At 42.6% G+C, this 13181-nt stretch overlaps 1 protein-coding gene across 4 annotated transcripts in view; it reads left to right on the forward strand.

Moving 5' to 3' along the window:
• The first annotated feature begins 314 nt into the window (after window positions 1–314).
• kctd7 (potassium channel tetramerization domain containing 7) overlaps window positions 315–13181 on the forward strand; it is a 54989-nt gene continuing 42122 nt past the window's right edge. The window contains exons 1-2 of one of the 4 annotated variants that reach the window (XM_041197478.1): window positions 315–1466; window positions 12335–12504. In XM_041197478.1, the coding sequence (XP_041053412.1) occupies window positions 1398–1466; window positions 12335–12504 (239 nt within the window). In that variant the 5' untranslated portion in view covers window positions 315–1397. The remainder of the gene's footprint in view (window positions 1467–12334; window positions 12505–13181) is intronic. The other 3 variants (XM_041197480.1, XM_041197477.1, XM_041197479.1) reach the window with 3 other exon arrangements.

The following is a 13181-nucleotide window of genomic DNA, read 5'->3' on the forward strand; positions in this document are numbered from 1 at the left end:
TATGTTCATATTTATACTGCATCTTTTACAATCTCAGGACATTCCACAGTGTTTTGTAGCCAGTTAGGCATTCTGAAGTTTAGTCACTTTTGTAGTGCATCATAAACTTCCATAAAATAGCAGTGAAATAAATGATCAGATAATTGGTTTTAGATTTGACTGAGGGATAAATAGTGGCCAGGACATTAGGCTTTCTCTTTCTTTGAATAATGAGAGGGTAAATAGTGCCTCAGTTTAACCTCTCATCTACAAGACTGCACTTTTGGCAGTTTAGCACTCCCTCACTACTGCACAGCACCAGCCTAGATGATATTCTCAAGTCGTTGGAGCAGGGCTTGAACCTGCAACCTTATGACTTAAAGACAAGTGTGTTATCACTGAACAACAGCTGAACGCTGCCACTGATAGAGGGAGGTCAGGCAGATAGACTGAAGGGCATGGGAGGTGGCTTGATGCTGAAGGAAGTTGCAAATATAGGTTCTGGCAAAACCAATGTACACCGTGTAGTAACAGAAATAGTAGTAGGCCATTTCGTCCCTTGAGCCTGGCCTATACACCATTTACCTGCCTTAGTTCCATATCCCTTGACACCCCTACCAAGCAAAAATATATGGATCTAGGCAGCCACGAAGATTTTGAACAGAATATGTTTGGGGTCGGGCAGTCAAAGAAAAAGCTGTATGTTATTGATAATATTGCAGTGGTTGCTTCCTGAGATGCACTGCAGCTTTAAGGTTCTTCCCAGGGCAGCACCGTATATGAAAGGCAAGATGAAGGGTTGAGGGTGAGACTGCGACTGCGCGCTACACATTCAACGGGTGAACACAGTATTATAGGAATCCCACGGCACACAAAACCGCGGATACAGCCGGAATCTGGTACCACCGTTGATGTGGGCACAGAGGAAGTGGGGCATTGCAAGATGAGCTGCAACCATTAGGAAGTAACTTTCTCCTTTTTAGTTTTTTTTTGCAACATTAGCTTTTTACACTGCACAAGGCAAGAGTGATGGTGGTTATTTCAGGACACAAGGGAAGCGAACAGTCGGATGATACAATGTCGGGCTCCGATTCAAAAGACGGTGTTAGGAAGCCAGCTGCCAACCGACCTGCAAATACACTGACTGTGCAAGAGGTGAGGACGATGCAGCATTGTAGAAGCAGCTGATTTAGCGGCGCTTGTGCGGACTCAACTAATCCGCATTCTTTTAGTGCTGAGGGGTTTCCAGTGAAATGCATCCCTCCGCAATAATACGTCTTCGTCCAGGATGGATCAGGCTCCACAGGTAGAAAACGTTTCACATAAACAGCAACCACCTCCGTGTTGTTGTTGAGATAAAACCCGCCCCTTACTGGCCCAGTTATCTCTTCGTTCTTCTGTGTGAAAACAGTTGGGCGATGTTGCTTCACCATTGGATGTGCCGCCTCCCTCCACGTCAGTCTAGATTCTCATTGACATCAGCTCAGGTTGACCCGAAATTGGTTTGCTAAACAATTGTTATCCTTGTGCAATTATTGTCATGTGGTGACTGTGAATGTTTTTAAAAAACTGTTTAATATTTTTAACTTAGTTAAATTGCCCTTATCTCTGTTGATGAATGTGTTGTGCATTTGAACCAGCTGTGAGTGTTACAATTATAAAATAGAATCGGTTTTTGGGCAGGGCAGACCACAGTTTCCAAAGCGAATACCCGATGGAGGCATCAACTCCGAGACCGAACTGATAAGATTTTCACTTCGTCGTGTTAATGAGGATCATCAGCTATTAACTTTATGTATGGAAACTGTTAATACCATGACAGAAATGTGATCATGCAACAGATTTTTTTAAAGAGTTTGTGCTTAGAATTTATAAAGTTTATAAGAAACATATGCTGCCACAATATATTTATCCAAAATAATTAATATTAAAAGAAGTGTGGAAATTGTAAGTGCCAGATTATGATCTTCCAAAACTTGGGATTCAGGAATTGTCTACTTGGATTTATAAATAGCCAATGTCACTCCATTATTAAGAAGGAAAGGAGCAACAAAATAGGAAACTATGGGCCAATTGGTTGAATATCTGTTGTGGAGAAGTTACTAGAACCTGGTCTTAGGGACAGAGTGAACAAATAAGTGAATATGAACAGTTCAGAGAGTCAGTATGGAATTGTAAGGGGCAAGTTATTTCCAGCAGATCTAGTTGAGTTTTCAGCTAACAAGGTAAGGGAGTATTTATAGCTATTGTTTATATGGACTTCCAGAAAACAGTTGATAAGCTTCCACATATGACACTGTTAATACAAATGAGAGGGCATGGAATTGGAAGCAACCTCTTTACATGGGTGGGGAATTGGTTATGAGGTAGGAAATAAAATACAGGAATAACAGGCATGTACTCAAATTGGTAGGATGTGCCGAGAAGTGTTCAGCATGGATCTGTACATTGGGCTTAGCTTTTCTCTATATCTATAAATGCCTTAGATGAAGGAATAGAGAGCTGTATATTCAAATTAGCTGGCAACGCTAAGTTAGGTGGCACGGTAAATAGTACAATAGGATCAGAAAGTTTGTAAAATGACATTAATAGATTAAGTGAGTGGGTACAACTGTGGCAAATGGAATTCCATGTAGGGAAGTGTGAAGTTGTGCACTTTGAACATAGGAAAGTAAATTAGAATATTTTCCAAATGGTGAGAAGCTAGGAACTGGAGGAGCAGAGAGATTTAGGGGTTAAAGTACAGAAATCTCTGAAAGCAAATGGACACATGCAAATAAAAATTAAAAGGGCAAATAGAATGTTGGCCTTTACCTCAAAGGAGCTGGAATACAAAGGGATAAAAGGTAGGTTACAGCTGTTCAGAGTTCGAGTGAGACCTCATCTGGTGTACTGCATTCTGTTCTGAGCATGTACTTCAGGAAGGATACATTGGCATTGGAGGGCATCAGCGCAAACTCAAGAATTGTATTATTACTAAAAGTGTTAAATTATAAAGATAGGTTGTGCAGTATAAGGGTAAATGTGGGACTGGAAAACAGTATTGCCCATAGTGTGATGTAAAAAGACAAATGACCTGAAACTGGATTTAGTTGTGGACTTGACAGAGACGTGTGTGGAAGCAAGCATGGAGTTAGCTCATAGCTTGGGCTATATACCCTGTATACATGTACATAGCTATGAGTTAACAATAAACAGTTAAAGTTCAACCATACAAAACTCAGAATCACTTTGTGGGACCTACTGAACATACAACATGGTGGCAGCTAATGGAAAAATCCAGAACCTCAGAGAAGCTGGAGCAGAAGTTCAAAAGCTGGAAGCTTAAAGGAGCAGTGTTCTGACCAGATTGAAACCACCTGAAATGAAGACGCAAATGGAGATTGCATGAAAGAAGCTCCATTGCAGAATTGGAAGCAGAAAGGCTTAGAAAAAACTCCACTGTGCAGCTGAGGTTTCCACAAGATCTTGTGGAAGTCCATTGTAAATGCCCACAGAGCGCAGAGTCAAAGGGCCTAGCAGGGGTGAGCATGAAATTCAGTTCTATACAAGGACTAGTTTAAAAAGTTTCAGTGCTATAAAAATGTCAGAAAGGCCAGTTTCTGAAAGCACTGCAGCCAGCCCAGGTTCAGGTTCAGTGCCATACCACATGGCAGCTGAGCTCGTTGTAGAAAAAGAAGAAGCAGAAGGTTTAAAAACCTCAGTCAAAGGTGGGAATTGATTTGTAAAATGTCCAAAAATCCCCTGATATCACAGGGAATGCCCAAATCATTGATTTAACAAATCGCTGCAAAAAACTAAAACCCAAAAAGGTCACTGCAGGACCCCACCAAAATGCAACAAGCACAGGAAGACTCTGAAAAAAAATACTGGGGCACCATCTTTAAAACCGGCACAGTATTCAAAGCTGTACTCACCTGAACTTTATAGCAACCATAGACAACAAATCAACATTACCAGACTAACTTGGACTGACCCAACAGCCAGACCAAACACAAAATTGGGGACTTGGATGGAAAAGATTCTTAAGATACATGATAGCTTCAGGATTAGATAAAAAGACAGAAGCTGAACAAGTGAATACACTACTTTTATTCAGTCGGTCTGATAGCTGATGATATTATTGTGAGGCGAGGAATAATCAAATCTTCAGATAAATATGAAGTTCTAAAATCATTCGATACATATTTTAATCTCAGAAACAGTAACATTTTAGAGAGAGCAAAATTCAACAAACATGACCAACAGCCTCGAGAACCGATTGACTCTTTTATATACAAATTATGCAGATTTGCTGAAAGCTGTGACTACAGTGACCTTGTCATAACTCATAAGGGACAGAATTATTGTCAGAATGGCTGCCGGTGCCCTTTCAGGCCAAGGAAGATCTGACTTTAGAAAAGGCCATCCAAGTAGTCAGACAGACTGAAATCCGCCAATAGCACCGATCCATTTTACTGGTGAAAGCAAGCCATGGTACAGAGCAACCTCAACTGTCCAGCTAGTAAAGCAACGAAGGGGCAAAGAGACCAAGGGGCCAAGGAAGACAATACCCAAGCTGACCACAAGAGGATAGGTGACCATGTCAATGCTGTGGAGCCAAACGACCTCACAGATGAGAGCAATGTCCAGTAATCTCAGTGCAGTGTTTCAATAGCACCTGCCTGGGACACTTTGGAAAGCTGTGCAAAGCTAAGATACCCAGGTGGGCAGAGGATCCCAAGACAACCCATGAAATTGAGGTAACACACCAGATAGAGACCCAACCGTGCTTCTTGGATGAGGTCAAGGATCCTGGATTCTTTTTTCGGAATGTGAACAACTCAGTAAATGGTCACCTCACCAACTTCAAATTGGACATGGAAGCCAGTGTTGTGGTCCTCTCGGATAAGGAACTATGACTGAGAGACCTCTGGTTATGAACAACAGCCAAACCCACTATACAGGCCTGGAGGAATCTGACTTCCGGTCATAGACATGATCCTAGAACCACTAAGGTATGGCAACAAGCAGAAATTCAAAGTCATGTACGTCATATAAAACCAATCTATTTTTCTTTTGAGCAGAGGTGCCTGTGTTGCCCTTAATCTTTTTAAAATGGCAGATGTTGTCAAGACAACCTCTGTCATCCACTACACAGAACTGCATGTTAGCGACAGGGCCCACCAGTAAAGAAACTCTCGACTGGGACTTCAGCTCTGAATCATCTTCACCCTTCACAGAACCAGTTTGTCCAATTTCTTTTCAGGCGATAGAACCCCCTCTTTGGTCAGGCCAGTCAAACCTTCAGACAATTACCATTGTACCTCGAGTAGAAGACACACAGGAAAATGACCAGAAACAGAAGAATGAGCCCCAACCCTAGGCACCAACAGTTGCTGTCACACTACCCATAAATACCGTGACAAAGATAATGCAACCTCCAGCCAACGCCCAAAGCTGCAAGACAATGCAAGGAACTAGCAACTCGCCAGAGCACACCTCGGTGAGGCACAGAGATACATGAAAGAACATAGTGTCACGGTAAAAACCAAACTGCAAGGTGAACCCACTGATGAAGGAACATCCAACGACAGGGAGAGACACCATCAACTACAAAAATCACGGTGGATGACATGGAAAAAGAAAAACTGGGTTCGTACCACAAATGAACAGAGTGAACGGTCTCTCCAGAAAGAACGGGGACAAGATGGAGGGTTGACAAAGAAAAGCTCAACTCCAAGGAGTGTAAAGAGAGTATCAGAAGATGACAACCAAGTGCCAGAAACAGAGACTACAACTCAAACTCTGAATCGACAAAGGTTACTCAAAAAGCAGAGCCTACCACTCCTCCAAATGTGATCAGAACAAGATCGGCAAGAATTGTCAAGCCTCCAGACCGTCTGAATTTATAAAGTCAGAGACTTAAAAGTTGGGGGGGGGGGGCGTGTGGATGGGGGTGAAGGTGTAGCACGATTGTAATGTAAATACTTTGGGTAAAGTCTTGCGGGGAGATGTAGTATAAGGGTACCTGGCATAGCAAGGGTTAATATGGGACTGGGAAACAGTACCGCCCACGGTGTGATGTAAAGAGACACATGACCTGAAACTAGAGTCAGTAATGGACTGGACAGACAGCTGTGTAGAAGCAAGCATGGAGTTAGCTCATAGCTTGGATTATACCCTGTATATATGTGCATAGTTATATGTTATCAATAAACACTTAATATTCAACCATACAAGACTCAGAACATCTTTGTGAGACCTACTGGACATGCAACACACAATAGGTTACATCGTCTGGCATGTATTCCTTTGAATATAGAAGATTGTAGGTGATCTAAATGAAGTGTTTAAGATAATTAAAGGATCTGATAAGGTGGATAGAAAGAAACTATTTCCTATGGTACGAGAGTCCAGAACAAAAGGGGTATAATTTCATATTAGAACTCGGCCTATTGGATGATGTCAGGAAGCACTTTTGAATGCAAAGAACTTTGGGAATCTAGAACTCTCTCCCCCACAAAAAATTGTTGCGGCTAAGTCAATTAAACATTTTAAAACCTGAGATTGAGAGATTTTTGTTAGTCAAAGATATAGAGCTAAGGTGGGTAGGTGGCATTAAGATCAAATCTAATTAAATAGTGCAGGGGTGGCCAAACCACGACTTGTGAGCCACATGCAGTTTTTTTACAGTACGGCTCATTCCTTGAGCTGTGAACCCATTACATCGTGCATTGGAAGGCGGTAAATAGTCAGGTGCAGCCTCTGCCATGAAGAGCTTCACAGAGGGAGGAAACCAGAGAGCAGGTGGCAGCAGTGGGAGGAGGGAGGGAGATGGGTTACAAACAACATCAAGGTTTCGTTTCAGCTCATCTCGAATTTGCTCTGTTGCTCAGTGAGTGCCTAATTGATTCAGTCTCTACCCCAGTACCATCGCAAGATTCTTTTTGTAGTTTCCTATTGGTCTGACATAGACCCACATGAGTCAATCAGCGTCATTTTGGAGTGATCCCCCCTGGCTCCCTAACCCACCCTCTTGTTATTGACCGTCTGACTTGCAACCTCTGTCTGGAAAGGGAGGAAACAGTTTAATACAGAGCAGAGGAATGTAAGTATCTACTGGATTGGAACACAGGTCTTCTGGTTCAAATTTGTTGTTCAGCTGTGGTTACAACCATTTTTTCAAGTATAATTAATCCTTTTTTTAAAAGCTCTGGACTGATTTTTCACATTGGAAGACCAAGGCTGTCAAAGTCAGTTAAACAGTGAATAGCGTGTCTGTAAAGTTTGTCCGTGTCTTGAGGCTCTCAAATGTCTGAAGATTATCTTCTATTGATATTTTTTTCAGCATCCTTGCCCCCGGTAAACACTGATACAAAATACTCATTAAGTATTATAGCCTTGCACATATTAACCTCTTTATCCCTAATTGGCCCCATCCCACCTCTTACAACCCACTTACAATTTTCATGCTGGTAGATTTTTGGGTTCCTTTTGATGTTAACTGCCATTCTATTCTCATATTCTCTCTTTGCCAGTCTTATTTTCCTCTTCACCACCCACCTTAACTTATATTTGTTCTCACTTAAAGAATTTACCTGACATGCATCATACAGGCTCTTTTCTTGTTCCACCATATTCTATAACTCCCTCAGCATGCAAAGGATGCTGATTTTTTCCCCTAGCTTTCACCATTGTTGGAATTTACCTAACCAGTACCTGAAGCATCTTCTCCTTAAAGATCACCCATTGTTCTGTTAAAGTTTTTCTTGTCAGTCTTTGGTTCCATTTTAGCTAGATCCCTTCTCACCCAGTTGAAGTTAGCCCTCTTCTAATTTAAGAGTTCCATTTTAGATTGTTCCTTGCTCTTCTCCACCACTAGTCTAAAACTTATGAAATTATGATCATTCTTACTCATGTGTTCTCCTGCAGCCTCTTGGACCACCCCATTCCCCAACACCAGATCTAGCAATGCCTCTTTCCCAGTTGGACCGAGAACACATTGGTCAAGGAAGTTCTCCTGAATGCCTTTCATAATTTCCTCCCTCTCCATTCCCTTCATTCAAATGTTACCCTAATCGATATTTGGTTAACTAAAGTACCCCAATATCACCACTCTATAATCCTGAACATGTCTGTCATTTCCCTGCAGATTTGCTCCTCTATCCATCGCTCTCACTATTTGGAGGCCTATAGCAGGAATGGGGAACATTTTTCTTATCATGGGCCATTTACACATCGACAAAATCAGCTGCACACACAAAATTCAACAGTGTGGGTGGAGCTTTAGTACATAAAGCTGCATTGTCAACTTGCAGCCTGCTGATTTGAGCTGTTCCCACAGAACAGCAACCATAGTCAAAGATAATGTTTCTCAGCATTCCTGGTGTCATTCTTTTGTTTAAATTAGATGGCAAGTTTCCCAACCCAAAAGTCAAACACTCTCCCAAAGTTCACCCAGGACTTAATTGTTTTCACGTACCATCGTGGTCAGTTACAGAGACAAATAAGCAATCATACTGTCATGATGAGTTTGTACAGATCTCAGTATAAATAGCTTCTGAGACAACAACAAAAAAGTCATTTAGGCAATAGAAAGATATAGTATTGTATTCAGACCCTACACAAAACATTTGAGCTCATTTTAATTGTTAGCAATCTTGCTGCAGGCCAGATGAAATTCAGCAATGGGCTGGATCTGGCCACGGACCGTAGGTTCCCGCCCCTGGCCTATAGAATACTCCCAGTTGCGTGGTCTTACCTTTCTTGTTTCTCAACTCAAATCAAATGGAGTTGTAATGACAAAGTATGGTTACACTGAGAGACTTCAAAGAGACTTTTAAAGGTACACTGAAAGGTAGCATGGTGGAAGGGTTTAAGGAGTGAGTTCTAGCGAGGTGCTAAATGAGCACTTTGCTTTTGTCTTTACTGAGGAGGAAGATGATGCCAAGTCATAGTAAGGGGGTAGTTGAGATATTTAATGGACTAAAAATTGATGAGGAAGAGGTATTGGAAAGGTTGGCTCTACTTATATTTGATAAGTCACCAGAACTGGATAGGATGCATCAGAGGATGCTGAAGGAAGTAAGGGTAAAAATTCTGGAACCACTGACCATAATCTCTCAATCCTCCTTAGGTGCAGGTTAGTGCCAGAGGACTGGAGAATTATAAATCTTACAACCTTGTTCACAAAAGGGTACAAAAAGATTGACCCAGCAACTACAAGCTAGTCAGTTTAACCTCAGTGGTGGGAAAGCTTTTTGAAACAATAATTCAAGACAAAATTAACAGCCATGTAGTCAAGAGTAGATTAATTAAGTAAAACCAGCAGATTTGTTGAAGGCAAATCATGTTTGACAAACTTGATTGAAGTTTTGATGAAGTAACAAAGTTGATGAGGGTATTATGGTTGATGTGTTGTATAGAGACTTCTGAAAGGCATTTGATAGAGTGACATGTAGTAGGCTTGCCAGAATAATTGAAGACCATGGAATAAAAGGGACATTGACAGCATGGACACGAAATTGTCAGCACAACAGGAAACTGAGAGCAGTGGTGAATTGTTTATTGGACTGGAAGAAAGTATACAGTGGGATTCCCCAGATGTTGTTATTAGGATCACTGCTTTTCTTGATCTATACTAATGACTTATATGTGGGTATATAGGGCACAATTTCAAAATTTGCAGATGACACAAAATTCATTAGTATTGTGAACTCTGAAAAGGATACTGGTAGACTTCAAGAGGACATAAACAGGTTGGTGAATGGGTGGACACTTGGCAGATGAAATTTAATGAAGAGAAGTGTGGGGGGATCCAATTTGGTAGGAATAAAGAGGAGGCAATAGGAACTAAAGGATATAATTCTAAAGTAGGTGCAGGAACAAAAAGACCTGGCAGTATATGTGCACACATTATTGAAGGTGGGAGAACAGGTTGAAAGAATGGTTAAAAAGGCATACAGAATCTGGGTCCATTGCCCAGTTAAAGGGCTGGCTGCTCTGCAGCCTCAGCAGTGCCGCTGAGAGAGATGCCTGTTACTGAGGCTGCAAGGAGAATGAGAGGGCACTTCCATTTTGAGGTACTCTCACAGGGGAGGAAGGCAAATCACTTTGCTATGGGGACCAGGCAGTCATGCCCCAATGATTGGAGGGGCTAAGGAGCCTCTAGAATCAATGCCCCCCCACCCCCAGGTAAGCCAGAAATGCCAGCAGCCAGGGAAAAGGACCATCAGTTGGGTTTATAATTATTTAAGTTGGCCGTCCGCCTCCGAATGTGGGAGTGGGGGTGGGGGACCTCCTGGCCAAGCTGATGCCATTTCTGCCACTGATAAAATGATATGGTAGTGGGACTGCATTGGACAGCCCTCCTGATGCAGCTCCCCACTAATTTATCTGCTGCCCGTTCTCCTAAACACCACCCGGGAGTCAGTAAAATCCCAATTTCTGTGTCTGTCAGACTTTTTCTTGGTCATTCTTTTTCTATCTTTATGTAAGAAAAATGGCAAATCTTTGCTTATGGATAAATCCACACAGCCATACTGTGATCCAGCTGTGATACAATGGCAGTGATTGTATTTCTGAAAGTTTTTCCTAGTAAATTTGAACATATTTACAATTTTTTTTAACTGAATATCATTTCTGGCTATTTTCCTTGAAAATCTCACTGGAGAATCCAATACAAACTGAGGCAGCTAATATCTTCATATTTTATTTGCTTTACTGTAAGAAAAATATGTTGATGAAAAATATCTGTATTGTTCTCAGCTTATTCGGTCAAAAGTTACATTATTGCTGTATTGCCTTGATCATAAATAAGTTGATATTTTGTCAGATTAGGGCCGGAATTTTCTGCCCCCATTGGCGTTGGGCACCATGGTGGACATGAGTGGACAATATGGTGAGAAGGCCAAAAATCAGTTTTATGCTGTTGTGAAACCAGTTTGCGATTGTCCACTCCATCTGTCAATGGCGGGCCACGTTTCCCACTGCCACACTTTAGGAACCTAATTTCAATACTTTAGCATCTCATTATAAGCCCTCGCCAGAATCATCCCCCCTCGCTGGATCACCCAGGCACATCGGCATAATTGTACACCAATGTGTCTCACAACTGTACGTGAGCAATGTGCACCTGGTGAGCTGCACTTTGATTGGGACTTCGAAGTTTGTTTGCCTCCCTTTCTTCAGGCAGCGCTTGCAGTCATTATCACCCAGCTTCGCAGGCAGCACCACCTCACTTTTCGGGGGGGGGTGCTCACAGGCAGGTCTGTACCTAGCAGATCAACCATAAGGCGGGGGTAGCTTTTTAACAGCTGCAGGGCTAGGGCTTGCTTGGGCAAGGGAGAAATGTAGCCTCAGGCAAGGGCCGTACTGGCGAAGGGGGGTCAGGGTGCGTGTGGGGGCACATGTTGATCTGTTTAAGTGGCCTCAAGATGGTGAGGGCCAAGGGGGCAGCCTGCAGAGGGTATGAGGCCAGAAGGTGATGTGATGGTGTGTGCGAGAGACTGAGTGGTGATGTCATTTGAGCTGGCTGCGAGTGAGATGCCAGTGAATGTGTGACAGCCTGGTGAGTGTGTGAGTTTAGAGTAATGAGATGGTTGCCTTACCCTGGTGGCACAGATGAGATCATCCATCCATTTTCTGCACTGGACGGCCAACTGCTTGTGTGCAGCATTAGCACTGACCACCTCTGACAATGCCTCCCAAGCCGGAGTGGTGACACTACTGGGCCTCCTGCGGCCAGAGCGGGGATAAAGGACGTCACAGTGGGCCACCACAGTGTCCAGAAGACATCCCAGGAATGCATCACTGAAGTAGGGGGGGCTGCACTCTTCTTAGCTTTTGGGGCCAATTCTTCACTGGTGCCCTCCTGGGCTGCTAGCATTGAGAAGTGTGCGCATGGCTGCAGTTTAAATATGGCGCCCTGATCAAAGAAGCGGTGAGGTAACAGTGTGTGGGCAAATTGGAGGCTGCCCTGACAGTGAGATGGCGTGTTTCCTGTGGCTGCATAATTAATGAGGTGGGAAGGGGACGATACTGTGCCAAAATCCACCATTGCGGCCGGCGGGTAAAACGTCCTTTTGTTACCACACTTAGTGCAAATCTAGGATGATTCCACCCACAACATACCATATGGAATCAGCTATGTTGGAAATTGCAGCAGATGAGTGGATAGTTTGAAAGTGGCAATGTATTCGGCAACAGAGTAAATTGTTTCTTTCCCTCACCCGCTTAATAAGCAAGTCATATTCATATTACAGAAATAATTACAATAGTCAATGAGCATTAAATAAAATAATCATGGCAGCTCAGAAAAAAATCTATCAGGATAGTTGAAGTGTTTTCCAACAGTCTTCCTCTTTGCCTCTAGTTTCCAGAGGTAGTTCCGCTGAATGTAGGAGGCATGTATTTTACCACAAGACTGTCCACTTTGAGACGCTATGAAGACACTATGCTAGCAGCAATGTTCAGTGGCCGACATCGTATTCCTACAGATTCTGAGGGGCGATTCTTTATAGACAGAGATGGGACCTTCTTTGGGTAGGTAATGATATCATTGTTTTTAAAATATTTTGTTAAAGAACAGCACTAACAACTGTAGTATTGCTCGATATATTCAATATAGAAGTGCCAGATACAAATAACTAAATAAAGTGAATTGAACGATGTACAAAATGTTGTAGCAATATATTGTAAATTTGAAAAATTACATTTGAAAAAAATTGTCAGTAACACTGGGCTGAATCTTCAGCACGGCGAGCGGGGCCGGGGCTCGCTTGCCGAGGCGTAAAATGACGCAGGATGATGTCAGGCTTGTGTCCCAACGTCACCGCGCATCATTTAGATTTTCAGTTCGGCAGGCACGCAGCCGAGTCAGCCTGTTAAGGCCATTAATGAACTAATTTGAGAAAGCTGCCTGTCCAACCTTAAGGTTGGTGGGCAGATGAAAAGCCCAGGCGGCCTACGCGTTTTCATGGAACCTCATCCACAGGCAGGATGAGGTTTCATGAAGGGTTTATAAATTAAATAAATGTTTTCATTAAAGTTCATTGAAACATCCCAGCTCACTGTCATATGAGGGGACGTGTCTTAAATTTTTTTTTTTAATTAAAATTTTTGGAACTTAAGCAAATCTCCCTGAGGCAGCTCTGTGGAGCATTCAACGCTCCCAGGCGCACGTCACGCTGGGAGGGCCTTAATTAGCCTGCCCACATAAA

Source organism: Carcharodon carcharias, chromosome 10 (assembly GCF_017639515.1).
Source record: "Carcharodon carcharias isolate sCarCar2 chromosome 10, sCarCar2.pri, whole genome shotgun sequence".
Classification (NCBI taxonomy): domain Eukaryota; kingdom Metazoa; phylum Chordata; class Chondrichthyes; order Lamniformes; family Lamnidae; genus Carcharodon; species Carcharodon carcharias.